The sequence below is a fragment of the Xiphophorus hellerii genome, chromosome 11 (assembly GCF_003331165.1).
Source record: "Xiphophorus hellerii strain 12219 chromosome 11, Xiphophorus_hellerii-4.1, whole genome shotgun sequence".
In the NCBI taxonomy this organism is placed as follows: domain Eukaryota; kingdom Metazoa; phylum Chordata; class Actinopteri; order Cyprinodontiformes; family Poeciliidae; genus Xiphophorus; species Xiphophorus hellerii.
In genome coordinates, this window is record NC_045682.1 from 17,774,571 (window position 1) to 17,789,589 (window position 15,019).

The window sequence follows — 15,019 nt, forward strand, 5'->3', positions numbered from 1 at the left end:
GCAACCCCTGCGCCTCCACAGCAACCCAGTTCTTTCTACTTATCTTAAAACAAATGAATAATCATTTTTACTTTTGCGCAATTTTTTAAATGACAAAACCAACAATAAATCTTTGCTGTGTTTAAACAAATAAACAGTGCTATAACATCGACATGTCACAAAGTGTATTTCTAATTTAATCTAATCTTCCTTTGTAGCCAAGAAGATAAATGACGTGTTTGTTTTTTTTTAAATCCCAGCATGTAGGAGCTACAGTCTGGCTCAAGCATAATTACGTACAATGACATCAAATGCTATGATTACAGTGTATGAGAACATTGTTTTCCACATCTGTCATTATCACTAAACATTTCTGGAATCCAGCAAATGCAGGTGAAGGGAGCCGAGGGGCGTGGCACTGAAACAGTTGAGCAACGTCTCGGATGGAAAACATCTATATTGCACTTGGTTCTCAATAAATACTTTACATCATTGTATTTAATGAACTCAATAAAAACCTGCAGTTTTTCAACTATTGTAGAGTATTGGTACACTCATCTTTGTCACGCTTTTGATGTGAACGCCACACTGAGCAAGCATTTTTAACTTCTGTTTTACTGACCGCTAATTATGAAGAAGACCTTCTGCATTCCACCAGTGCTGAGAATGTGTGGACGTCTCATGATAGTTCATTAATTTCCTATAATCTGGCATGTCAGTAGAAATGTAAGTGCACAACCACCTGTTGGTCTCTGCCTGTTCAGTCGCTGCACTAATCACTGATGTTGTGGTCATCAGGAGTTGGATGACCACAACAACACCCGATCGCTAGATATTGAGAGGAACCCGATCTTTAAGTTCTTGGCAGGGATCCAAATGTGCACTTTAAACATTCCTCAGGATGCATCCCTGCTTCCACTGTGCGCCTCCTCGATATGTGACAGTACATCTGTTTTACTGGAAGAATGCTGCTTGGCAGCTTATCAAATTGTTGGTATCTGGATGCAGCTGCATAGATCGGCGGCTAGAATTACAGAACTGGTGGTTAGCTGTACTCCCTTCTGCATTGTAGAAATTCTGTTTATTGGCATGAACCCCCTCACAATGACAGGTTTACAAGATAAAGCAAGATTTATTCTTTTGCTTCATTTATTAAAATCTCAAACCAGTGAGTGCCAAGTCAGTGTTTGTCTGGTATGCCAAAGAGAGAGGAAGTGGAGGCATACTGACCATATCTCGGCACCATTTTTATTTCTTTTTCTTTTTTGGTAGTAAAACCATTCCCATGTTTGTAGTGCAGACATAGGAATGAGGAAGTAATTATCTGCAGAAAGTTCTGACATGCACCTGTTGTGGTTAAAATGCGTGTAAACCCTCAACGGGTCTTACAGTGGCAGCAGTTATGCTTCTCTTGTGATTACAGTCGCTTCGAGACTTCTCTTCTTTTCAGTGAAACTGCTGAAACCACCAGCTGGACGGAAGGAGAGTTATGTAAGAGTCTGTTTTAGCCTTCCTTCTACATTTCTGCTCTGCACAAAAACAAGTTGGCAGCCCGCTGCTGGAAATGCAGGGGTTGTTTTGGCAACCAAAGGCATGAATTCCCTGATTTATCCATGTCTGTGGCATCAACTAACATGTGGATAAATCTGGATGATAGAGAAATCATTTGAATTTAATGTGAGTTTAGCCAAATGCATTTGGTTGCTCGCTCATTTGGTTAATTACACATCGGTTTTAAAACATGCAAACATGGATGACTTAAAGAGGAATGTGACTTTATGGTGATGATCACTGGTAGTAGGAAAGCCCCACAAATCAAACATCAATACAGCCCCAATATAACGTTGTACTGGTCCTGGATCTAAACCCATCAAATTACTAGAGAAGAAGAAATACTCAATATCCTTAAGCAAGTGCTGGATTAATTATTTTTTAGAAAAAACTCATAAAAATCAGTTCTTCCAGTACACTAGTGCTCGCCAAACTGTTCAGCTTCCAATCCACACTCTGACAAAAGAAACGAGAGAAAGAGCTAATTGATCATTAATCCATTAAGCGGTAGAAGAATGACAATAAAAAGCAGCGCAAAACAAAACAAAACAAACATTAACAGTCAAAATACAGCATTTACAATGCAGTGAAAGTGTTTTTGAATCTCTACTAAAATGTACGTCATAAATATCCACTACCATTATGAATTTTGTTACTTAATAATGATTTGGAACATTTTACTATCACTACTGCTAAAAAAAGCGTAACATAAAATAAAACATATCAAAAAGGAACATGAACTAGATTTTTCCAGCACTCCCTTTAACTTTGGAAGCAGGCTTACTTTATGAAGTGAACACAGACAGTTAAAGGTTTATTAAAAATACCCCATAAACTTCAATTAATGCTGCAAACTGCGGTTAATGTTGCATTCAATGGTGTCGGATTTTTTTATTTTTATTTTTGACGATATACACACTGTGCGGTTAAAAGATTAAAATGTCACATTTTTAACAAACAGGATGACAAGTTAATATAACAACAGGGGGGATATTATGATTATTATAATTATAATACTAATGCAAATAATAACGCAAATAATAAAAAATTAACAAATAATAATAACAATAATAATAATAATCAGAATTTTGATTACTAAAATATATAGGGTATCATCTCTGTATAAAAAAAAACAACCAGAAGATAAGAAAGAAATTAACTGTAAAATAAAAAAGATAAAGATAAAGATAAAGATAAAAAATAAAGATAAGAGGAGACAAAGCGCTTTTTTCCCCAGATTTTTTAAACAAATCTGTATGCTTCTCCTTCCATCATTAAACCTCCGGAAATCTCAGTTGCAGTAGAAAATCGTAGCATTTCGATGCGATAGATTAAATTTGTTCCAGGAGTACTTGAAGGCACCACGGCTGGAAACAGGAAGTCTCGAAACTTTTCAGCACAGTGACAAACTTGTTAACCGCATCTCTGAGCCAGCACGTCTTCAGCCGGACTACAATCTGCGGAGGGATGAAGAGGGTCTGAAAGGTGTCAAGTTACCTACGCCAGTAAATATTTTTTTTGTTTCTTTAAATAAAAAGAGGTGTCGAGAGGAAGGTGGGTGTATGCGACAGATTTGCCGCTAACTGACGGCGAAGACAGTTAGCTCCAGCATTCCTCTCTCTGACGCCTGCCTGAACATCACAATGTGGGAGCAGGAGGAATTCGCTAAACACTGGAGGAACGAGTTCCCCGACGCAGAGGTCCCCCGAATGGACCTGAGCTCCGTGGAGGACATCGAGTCGGAGCTGGAATCAAGTAAAGCCAACCTGAAGAAGCTCCAGAAGGCTCTCGCGGAGGAGAAATTCAAGGTGATATACCTGCAGACCACCGTGGCCCAGAAGAAGAGAAACGACCCGGAGAGGTTCGAAGGAAAAGACGTAAACTTCAACGCAGAAACATTCGCCGTTCCTAAGATGGGGAATGTTAAAAAGCCGCTGCGGCGAGAAGATGAAGGCGGCGGCAGAGAGAGGACCAAGGTGTCCGACTCCGGGGTCTTGAAGCGCAGCGCGGCGGCCAACACGCCCATCTCCTACGGCCGAGAACGCAGCAGGTTCATCGGCAAGCCAGGTAAGTACGTCCCCATCCCCGTCCCGCCGCAGAAACCCAGGAGGGGGGACAAGGCCGCTAATGACAACGAGGAGGAGGACAGCGACCGAGAATACGAGAATGCGGAGCTGAACGAGAATTTCGTCCGGAATAACTTGTTGACGCCGAAGAGCATTGGCAAGGACAGCCAGCGGACGCCGGCCACCTGCACTGGCAATCCGCGGCCTTTCAGCAGGGACTTTGACTCGGATGATGGCAGGCTGTCTCCGTCCTTCCCGCGGGGCTCCGGCTGCAGCACACCTGACAGAAGGAGTGATGGGTACATGAGCTCCGACCACGACGACTCCTCCTCTGCAGGTAATCTATCTGCCATGCTCCCAATGACTTGATGCTTCAGCAAGAGTGTATTAAAGTCAGCGCAGTCACAGATTTATTGTTTAGTGTTCACATTGAAATGTATCTTATAGTTATTGCATCCTGCTCTTATCATCTTAATATAAATGCTGCCTTGAAAAAACATTCACACCCCTTCAGGTTTTCCTCATTTCCCATTTTACTATATTATGTATTTCACTTTTTTTGTGTGATAAATGTTGCGTTATTTGGAAGTGGAAAAACGTTTTTAGTTAATCAAACATCTGAAAAGTGTGGCCTGGATTTGTATCCATACCCCCACCCCTCTGATGCGTCTGAATAAAGTCCAACGCGATCACTAGACAACCAGGAGAAGTTTAATGCAGCTTTAATTTATTGTTTTAATCATCCGAAAATAGATAGATGAAGACATCAAAACTTTCAAGACATGGTTGTCCACCTAAACTCATAAGACTGGACAAGGAGAGCATTAATTACAGCGGCAGCCAGGAGGCATAGTGGAGTTGCTTAAATTGATAGCACACAAATGCATGCCACACTTATTGGATTTTTACTTATTTTAAAAAAAGGCGACTTTGTGGTGGTCTAATGAAATGCACTGTATCTCATCTTTGTGATGTGACAAAATGAAAAAAGGTTATCGGTTATAAATAGTTTTTTACAAGGCCACCACCATGTCACTTTTTCCTCCAATCATCATATCCCCAGCTGTCAGGCACACAGGCCTGTACCTCTTTTTAGACAGGAAGTCAGCTGATGGATGAGTTTGTTTTCTGGTTTTTGCTATATATATATTTTTTGGCACGAGTAGCCTTCTTCCTTAATTTGAATGGACTTGATGATAATGATGTAAAGCAAATAGTTTCCAAGAAAGTGAGGTGTTATCTAGGATTAGTTAAAAATATATTAAATTGACCCCCAAAAATGGGTAAAAATTTTATAAAACAGATGCAATAATATAAAGTGAATTTTAACATCTTGAGGAAGATAGCAGCTCCCCTCACTATCCTCTGCAGGACTCTCTTTTTTGCCTTTTTTTCCCCCCCGCCGGACTTAATTAATTATCTAAATCCAGAGCTAAAGTAGTCTATCACATACTGTGATCTTTATTCTGTTTTTACAAGTTGGAGGCTGTAATTATTTTTTAATTATTTTGGGAAATGTGTGAAAGTGGCAGTGTTTCTGAAGTAAAAAAAAAAGAAGTCTGTCATATTCAACTGTCTAACTAGCTGTGTATTAATGGTGCATTTCCGATAAGTCAAAGCCCTTCAGCTTCCTGGTGCACAGTCAGGTAGGTGCTGATTGATGTAACATCCTGTCACTGCAGCTCTACATTAAACACCCCACAAAACTGCCACATGCAGAACGAGTGTGAACGTTGGCTGCAGAGAGTGTGAGGTGCAGTGAGCTGTGCAGAACTCCAATATTACTAGCCTGACAGGCATACAGTGCATTCACGCTAGATTGACCGAAAATCCTCCTCTAGCTAATAATGCTGGCTGAGAAAAATACCACATTCATTAACAGCTAGTGCTTTGCAAAAGAAATAGTCGTGTCCTTGAACATTTCCACATTTCTTCAGGTTAAATTCGCAAACATGAATGTGATTTAGGCCAACACAAAATGCGGGTAGTTATGAAGTGAAAAGCAAAAGACTTGAGACATGGGGAGGATATTCATCTTTCAGCAGGAAAAAAAACAACCAGAGCTACAATGAGATGGTTTAAATGAACACATATTTATGTCTTAGCATGGCTTAGTCAAAGTCCAGACCATAATCCAGTTGTGAGACTTAAATTTATGTTTGCAGATGCACTACAGCTCGTCTGACTGATCCTTCAGATAAATCTTCATTTGCTAGATGTTCAAATTTGGTAGATGGAAACCTCAACTGGAATTGAATCAAATGGTGGTTCTACAAACTATTATTTTGTATTATGTGCTGAGTAGAAAAAGCTAAATGATATATTATTTGTATTCTAGGTCGCAAATATAGAGTACTTTCACTGCAGAAACACAAAACTTTACCAAGTATTTTTGCCTAGTACTTTCTTAGTACACTTAAAATAAGACAAAACAAACTTTCAGCAAACTTTTAGCTAGACATAGGATCTTGTTTTTAGTCAATAATTCTTTAATATTGATAAAAACAAATTAATTCCAGTAGCAGATTATTTCACTTGTAACATGGAAAAAAATACCTTGTTATAAGTGAAAAGCACCTGCATGTGGAATTAATATTAAATCAATATTAAAGAATTCTGGACTTAAAACAAGCTCCTATATTTTTGCTGAAATGTTACTTCTAAGTTAGTTTTCTCTTATTTCAAGTGTACTAAGATATTTGCACTAAAAACTACAGTGCAAATCTGGAAAGATTTTGTGTTTTGCTGTGTTGTGTTGGTCCATCACACAAAATCTTAAAATACATTAAAGTTTGTGCTTGTAGTGTGCCAAAATGTGAATAGGCTAAAGGGGTTAGCTTTTGCAAATCACTGTAATCTAATTCCCAATTTTGCAAAGTTGGACCAAAATAACACATAATGTTTATTATTTGATGGTTTCTGTGGGCGCCTTGCGCCTCCAGCTGAGGAATACAACCCACTGGTATCCATATGTTACCCTGGGCTGATGGCGAATGGGCGTCAGTCTGCAAACCTGTTGTTTCTGATCCGATTAAGATCAATCTGCATGTGCAGAACAGTTCTTGCTGCAGATGCAATGCTGTATTCTAATCTGATGCGAACCGGCTCACATAAACGTTTTCCAGAGCTTCTTGTGTGCATCTAAATAAAAACTGGTGCCAGGCATCTCAAAAATCAATGATTTCTTACCAGGTTTTTTTTCTGTAACGTACAGCTATATCAAATATCCAGTGAAATAGAGACTGGTTCTGCCTAAAGATGGCTAGTCTGAGGAAAAAATCAGACCACAAGATTCAGACAAATCCCACTGCATAAATCTGATACTTCCTTAAAAGTGTGGAGAAATTGACCAAGATCGTCTGCGATCTCATGAGTCAACATTAAGTGACTAACATGAACACGAGAATAGACTGAGGAAGGCTTTCTGATCAGATAAAACATGTGCTGCAGTACATAATCTTTATTAATGGAGCATTATGGCAAGCTTATCTCTTAAGTTTAAACATTTTGATTGCTCTCCTGATTACAACATAGCCAGAAGGTTCTATGTGGAACGAGAACGGCTGCCGCACAAGCGTGGTAGCAACTCCACTGTTGCAAAAGACAGGAAGCAACGTGACGCCAAAATAGAACTTTGGATTTTCTGAAAGAATGTCAGATGGTGTGTACCGCAGATGCAAAACAAAGTCATTGTGCGACGAAGTTCTGGCTTTGCTTCTCCAACGTGAAACTGTCCAAACAAAGACAAAGAAAGGAAAGCGTCGCAGTGATTTCTAATCACAGCAAACCGTTTTCTCTACCCCTTGAGCTGATTGGGGATTGTATTTTACTGTAAACATGTGGAAAGGTAAGGAAAAGCAATTACTGTTAGTCTCCTAATCTGCTCCATCATTGTTATCCCATAGGATACTGACGCTTTGCTGTGATGGCCAGGACAATCAGTGGAAGGACTTTAGCTTTGACCACAAACAATAGAGGGTGTGTGGGATGGAAACCCTAGAATTCCTAACCCGTAATGCCCTCCTATTGACTTTTGTAATTCCAAATAAGAGTTGTCTGTTTTTTTTTTCCCTGGGTAGTGCATTTATATTAGCACACACACACATACAAAAAGGCAGGTTCGTAGGAAGAGATCAAGCATAAGGTCATGTGAGTCTGAGGCGATTGCTTTAGCCTCTGTCTGTGGTCTCAAATTCACTGTTTTCTAGCTTGCTTCACAGCCAGACTCTGTTTTCTGTTCAGCTATCTTCTGTGAAGTACAGTCACAAATTGGACTCTAAGGAGAACCGTAGCTGATCAGTACCGAACCAAAATGGACTCTTGTTGTCTACGAGAGGATTGTCACAGTAAAACTGGTGGATTTGCTTAGTTACCGACTTTCGCATTCTCTAGTCATTCCGACAGCAGGATGGTTCTGCTGACAGGGCTGTTTCCTGTTGTTTTTGCCTATCGCACACTACTCAGTTCAGTATCTCAGCTCTGAAAGTTACCCACAGCTCTTCACTGCACCCATGCAGAGACCTCTGACACTCTGATATCTGGCTTTGTTTTAGGAAATACATCATTCACAATACAATACAATACTTTGTAAGGAACTTGCAGTTCCTTACAAAGTATTCATGCCCTTTTGAACTTTACACACTTTGTCACATTGCAATCACAAACCTCAGTCGACTTTATGTGACAGACTGAAGCAAAATAGCTCAAGAGGAAAAATACTCCTACCTTTCAAGACAAGCAGAGTTTATTTCTATAACACATTTACGTAAGTTGCAAGATGTTTGAAGCAAAAGAGTACAGTGCTCTGACATGGAAAAGGAAATGAAAGTTGGATTACATACTGAAATGTTTCAGTTGGTCTGACTGTAAGTAGGGAAAGTCAAAGGCAACACTAAACAAATGGGGTTTTAGTCTAGATTTTCAGCATTTTTGCAGTTTTCTGGAAGCTTGTTCCAGATTAGAGGAGCATTAAAACTGAATGCTGCTTCTTTATGTTTGGCTCTGACTCTTGGGATTCAGACATGGAACCAGAAAACCTGAGTGATCTGAAGGGTTTATATGACCACAGATCTTTGAGGTATTTTGTGCCAAACCATTCAGTGGTTTATAAACTAACTATTGTAAGGACTTTAGAACTGGAGTGACGTGCTGCATTTTTGTAGTTTTAGTGAGAACAGGATCAGCTGACTTTGTCATTGTCTTTATGTGACTCTGAAGGTTCAGGTGTGAGTCCATCTTCACACCCAGATTTCAGGCCTGATCTAGCTCTAATAAGTGAAGCTTTGTGCCGACTCTAGATTATTCCTCTTTAGATCCAAAAATAATAACTTCAGTTTTTTATACTCAGCTGTAGAACGTTTTGGCACCTCCATACATAGATTTCTGTCCACACATCTGCTCACTGCTTGAATGTGAACACCTTTATTGGGATTTTGAATTACATGTTCAGTCGGCATTCGAAACAAGCAAAGAGGCTCAGTGAAACTGAAATTACGTAATGAGAGGACAATTATGAAAAATGAACAATAAATTAGTAGAAACTGTACTGTATTAGTTGTATGTCTCCTATTTTTACGTTAAAAAGTTGCAAAGGCAGAAAATGTTGTGGTCTGTTTTCAGTTGATGCTCTAAGTTTTTAATACATTTCATCTCATGCATAAAAGCACAATCAAACCATCATTAGTGCAAAGCTGAGAAGTCCTTTATCTCTCCATCAACGCAGCAAGCTGAAACCTGTTGAAAGGAGATTTTACACAGAGCAGCCACATTCGTCTGACTCTGCAGAAAGGACTGGCTGATTACTGAAAACTATGTCTGGAGGAACATTATTAATTTTGCCTCGCAGGAAGTAGTATCCTAAATAAATCCTACTTCTTCAATAACAGAAATAGTTACTTAGGAAAAACTGTTTCTGTCACTCCCTTTTTCCTGAGAGTGGGTGTTGAGCATGAGGCACCTTCCCATTTTCCTCTGGGTTGGCTGTTTCTGTGCTCAGGGCAGGTCCAGGCCCGTCTTGAATAACATGTGCAGCGGAGGAAACTGCTGCGCTCTTTGGACTACATAAAAACTCACCACATTGTCTTGGTTTGATCATTGACTGTTTAGTCCTAAATAAAAAGCTCTGGCTTGTTGTTGGTTTTATTTAAGTGGAGTTATGCTGTGATTTATTGTAGAGTGAGCACTTTACTGTTTGGCAGGCGGACTCTTTAGAAAAAAAACAAACAATCCAGCCAGAACAGTTTGGCTTGCTTCTGTCGTTAGACTGCTGATGAGCTAAGGTGGGTTTACATTAGCTTCTGTGTGAGTGTGAGTGTGTATTTGGCTATTCAGTGCAGCACGTACACGTAATGGGAAACAGTGACGGTATTTAATTTGTCATAGGAAATTAGATTTTAAGAGTTCCCAGTGGGATATACATCAAGAATGGCATCTGAGTTTGAACTTGGAAAGTTGAGGCTTGAAATGCAGCCCCGAGATTTATTGTTACTTTGCAAGTAAAATGTACTCAACATGCTAGATGCATAGAAGTTCACAAGTAAATTTTTTAAAACCCAAGTCAAGACTCAAGTTTTCCACCCAAATTCAGTCATGCTCCAAGTCTCTAATGATAGAAATAAATATTTTTTTCACTTGTATTATTGGTCCTAAATTACCAGATGAACATTAGATCATTATTTGTGTCTCTTTTAACATGCAATTTACCATTTTAAATCAACCAAAGGTTGCTTTATAATAGAAAAATTGATCAAAGAAATATTTACTCAACTAGAGATATAAATATGCATCTCTTTTTTGTGAAAAATAATAGTTTAAAATCTGCTAAAGTCAAATTTTAGAATGAATCAACCTTTTTTTTAATGTTATTATAATATTATAAAGTTAATACATGTTTATCTCTGTCTTCACATTATCTACTACTTCATTTTTTATTGCACCAAATATGGTTTTCTTCTCTTCACTTCTAAATGGTAAAGATTTTTAAATATTGCTATTTTCAGGTGAGTGTGTCTTTATAAGGCTGCAGTTAGCTTGGCAGTGAGAGAATGTCAGAGGTGAAATTATTTTATTTTATTCTGAAATTATCCTGTGATCATTATTGTGAAGCTTCATGTAACAGATTTTTATGAACCATCATAAAAGTATCTAGCAAACAAAGTGGTGAGAAATGCATCGGCTTGATATCATCACCAGGGGTTCGCTCAACAACAATGAGCAAATCCCATTAGCTTTCTGACTGCAGCATAGTCAGTGCAATTCTTCAGATCTGGTCCAAATCTAAAGGACAATTGAACACAGCAAAATTTTCTTAAAAAATCTTCTGTTTACTTTTTTATCAACAAAATTATTGGGATGGGCAATTTGTTTTTTTGTTTTTTTATCACTGCATAAATTCAGAGCTTTACAAACAAAAACTCTGCTTGAAAAATGAAACCTTCCCTAAATATTTTTAAATGATTACATCACTACACCAATGAGTTTGTACAACTATCCAGCTAACCAGAACTCACAAACTATGTTCAGTCAAGTTTTTGAAACATGAATGCGAGGTTTACTAGTACTTCCATGGAAACAACAATGCAAAAACATCTAATCAGCTGAAGTGACAATATGAGCAATATTTTACATTTACAAACTCCATTAAAGTTCATTAACTACGTGAATTATTGTCTGAAAAATATTTATTTTAAACCGTGCAGTAGAACGTTGTCCATCTCATCTACAAAACTATTTGTGGACTATTTGACTCTACAAGAAATTCCAGTATTTTGTTTTCTATATAATATGTTGTGCTACTCAGAAAAATAATCAGAACTATGCAGTTCTGACCTGCTATTGCTCCAAACCTCTGCAGCATTCATATTCTCCAGTCCTCAGGGCTAATGGACTATTTTTTGTCTGTTTTGTCTTCGTGTTGCCTTGGTGATGAGTCGGCATGGTTGGAGATGGGAGATGGGCAGAATGTGTGTGTGTTGCAGCACTGAGGATGAGATGGGCGCTGAATGTTTCTACTAATACCTCTGTGTTGGAGGTGTGAAATACACGGTCAGGCGCTGCTGGTTGTGAGGCATCTACTACAGAATCGCCCAAAGCATCCAAATGGAAATTAAAACTGTAGGATCTGAATCTTGAATCTTCTGCTCTACAGTGTACTGAATTTTCCAGTATTATGCATCATTTATTTTCACATGTAGTGTTTATTTCTTATACTTTACATGATACTTCTGTACATTTTGATTAGCCAGTGGGTTTTACCGTAGTTATCATTAATAGTTTTAAAGGGTCATTGGAATTTAAAATTAGAAACTGACTCAGTCTTTAAACCACAAAGAGTAGCAATAGATAGAAAAGTTGAAAGAATTTAGAGTTTGAAAACAAAATAAATGTTTTTTTTTTTTTTTTTTTAGCTATTTCACCATTAAGTGAGTAGTTCTTTAGTCATCTGTTGGGTTTTCTTTTCCTTTCCCAATCAGTCATTGTACATTTGAAAAGACCAGAAGTTTAACCCATCTTGGGATGGTAATTTATTCAATTGGAGATTAGAGCAAGTTATGCATAGGCTACAAGAAAAAAATCACCTGGAGACATTTGTTAAATCAAAGTGTAAATTCTTTATTAACCAATCTAATCTATCTCTACGGGGATTTACTGATGTGAAACGTAACTCATAATAAGAAAAACACAAAGATAAACCACAAATAACAGTTTAGTACTGATCATAATAAAAAGGGCTTTGACCAGAATAATAAATGAATGCATTAAGAGCTCTAAGACCACTTGAGAATTTCCTAGACTCTTCCCAAAACTCTTTCTGGAAAAGTTTCCTTACCCTATTTGATATCTATCTGTTGAAGGAATAGGGAACAGAAAGCATAAAGAAAAAAGTAAAAAGACTAGACGTCACTGACTCATTGGTCAACATAGACGATCCCACCTGCGTAGTTAAAGATGTCATTTTGTTTCTCTACTCAGGGATCATCACACCCTAGAAATATTGACAAAAATTCAATTTTTGTACGTCTTTAGGATCTGGAGGGCCAGCCACAGTTAATCAAAAGGAGAGTTGTTTTAGGCAACTCCCTACATCAGAATGCAAGACACAAAGTATCTCTCTCTTCAGGGTGGCAGCAATTTGATGCAGATAGGACTAACACAAACAACACGACAGATTCTCTAAGCAGACTTACTGGAGAGACTGATCAGAAAATCCCATAAATTTGTCTTTTTTGACATTTTGTGCTCTGACTAATGTGTCCCTTGCCATATCTTGGGGGTCCCCCACCGTACAAACACCGTGGGATTTTTCAACTCTGGCGAACGAAACTTGACCAGGTGACCTTTGCGTACTTGTATCATAGGAGGAATCCCCTCCGTTCAGTTCCAGATTGGACTTAAGCTCACCTCATAGAAAGTCCTGTGACGCAATATGTTTCTGCAGCCTGCTGACGACATCAGCCGCAGTCATCAAGTGTTGAAACTGTGACTAGGAATGCAAGTACTCAGGGAGTCGTGCATTGCACTCTCTCAAGTCTCAGAAATCCGTTACGTTGTTTGAAGATTTACTTTCAGTATTAATTGCACTTTCCCTTAAGGCTTTCTTTTTGATGTATAAAACATTATACAGAAAGTAATTATTTTCAAAATGTTTTTTGCTTGTTGAAGTAGTAACTTTAATCCAGACCATGTGAATTCAAAGAGAGCTTTGTTATATGCACCTGATTTTCCCTTAAGTTCCTTATTTATGGGGCTCTGACATACTGACCTTTTGTTTCTAAAATCAACAAAGGCGTGGACCTCCCATGAGTTTGTAATAGTCACAGACAAGCTAGAAAGAGGAGCTGGAAGCTACTCCTCTTATACACACACACCTAAAACACTTTTTTTCCCCTTCTCATTTTCCTGTAAGCAGGACTGAGGTGATCTAATTTTCACTCCTCCACCCTCAAGTTCACTCCCCTTTTCTTCGCTTCAAAATGAATCATAGTAACTTGGAGTTTATGTGCTTGAACGTGTCATACAAAACGGCAAGAGATGAGCAGCTGCAAGATTCAGGAGTATGTGAAAGAAATGTGGTTTTCCTGTCAGTTAACCGATTTTCGTACCACCTCCCCTCTATTAATGAGAGACCACATTTTAACAAACAAAAAAAAAAATTTAAGAAGAGATGAAAAATGTCTGATACTGCAGTGGGAGACAGCCCTTAGTGCGGTTAGGGTTGGCATTGGCTGCCATGGAAACCCTACGGTGCATTTGTGGTGTGTGAGACGGGTGTGCAGGAGAGTGCATGCTGCATGAGGGTCCACAGAGCCCTTTATTGTTCTGACTGACTGTGAAGTAAAGTCTTCATCAGTTTGCTACTCCCTGTTATTTCTTTAGGTGGTGCAGCTGTTTACACTCCATCCATATTTATTTACTGAGGATCCACTTTTGTTTCAGTGCTACTGCTCACATGGAAGTAGTAATGCAACATTAGGAGTCTGTAACCACGCAGTGAAAAGTAGCTAAAAGTCTCTGTTTTAAAAAAAAATTAGCTTCTGTCATGTGATGCCGTGTCACCTCACAGTTGCGGTGTGTGTTTTAACCTTCTGATCAAAACACACTAAAACTATTGGCCTTTTAAAACTTTCAATATTGCATTGACAATCAATGTTAGCAATTATATTACGGCATAGTCTCATCGCATGGTGCTTAATAAAATGGTACTTATTTCCAGTTAAGACAGTTCTTCGTCAGGGTTTCCTCCAGTGTATTATAAGCCTGGCGGGCCACCAGGCTTTACTTGTGCCCCCACCAGGCTAAGAATTGCTTATTTATTTAAGTCTCTTTAAAACGTTTGCATTTTTTAAGACTTTATAGTTGGTGTTCAGGTATTAATCTTCAATCTTTCAGTAATACATAATTATCAAGATATATTTTCAAATTACCTGTCAACTTTAAACATTTTTTAATGCAAAAACACTTCGGCCCCTGGATGAATAACTGCATTAGCACCCAACCACTGGGCTTAGCAAGTTTTCTGGGGGAAACCTTGCTTTGTCATATGCATGTTGTGTGCAGCAATACTGCCGTTCATAAATTTGCGATATACTAAACTATTATTTGAGTTCTGATTTATACCTTGCCAGATTTTTAAATATGAATGCAAATTGCTCACCCAGTTGGTGGCTAATCAGCGTTTGATGAGCTTAATGAAAATAGCCAGCCCCTAAAACATTCGTTGCCTGATTTTATCTCTCTATGAGGAACATGATTGGCACTAGTAGTTGATGTTTTAATAAAATTAGCACATCAGACGCGCCGAATCTTGATGTGGGAAAACCAATGAAATGTATATTTTCCCCATAGTTGGCTCATATGGTAATTGTTAAGTAACAAAGGATTCTGTGGTGGATTATTTAGCAGATTGGAGTTTAGGTTTAACTCGG

At 38.5% G+C, this 15,019-nt stretch overlaps 1 protein-coding gene across 2 annotated transcripts in view; it reads left to right on the top strand.

Annotated features, from left to right (window-relative positions):
• Positions 1-2,897: 2,897 nt before the first annotated feature.
• abr (ABR activator of RhoGEF and GTPase) overlaps positions 2,898-15,019 on the top strand; it is a 133,046-nt gene continuing 120,924 nt past the window's right edge. Inside the window, exon 1 of one of the 2 annotated variants that reach the window (XM_032575608.1) lies at positions 2,898-3,933. In XM_032575608.1, coding sequence (XP_032431499.1) covers positions 3,174-3,933 — 760 coding nt within the window. In that variant the 5' untranslated portion in view covers positions 2,898-3,173. The remainder of the gene's footprint in view (positions 3,934-15,019) is intronic. The other variant, XM_032575609.1, reaches the window with a different exon arrangement.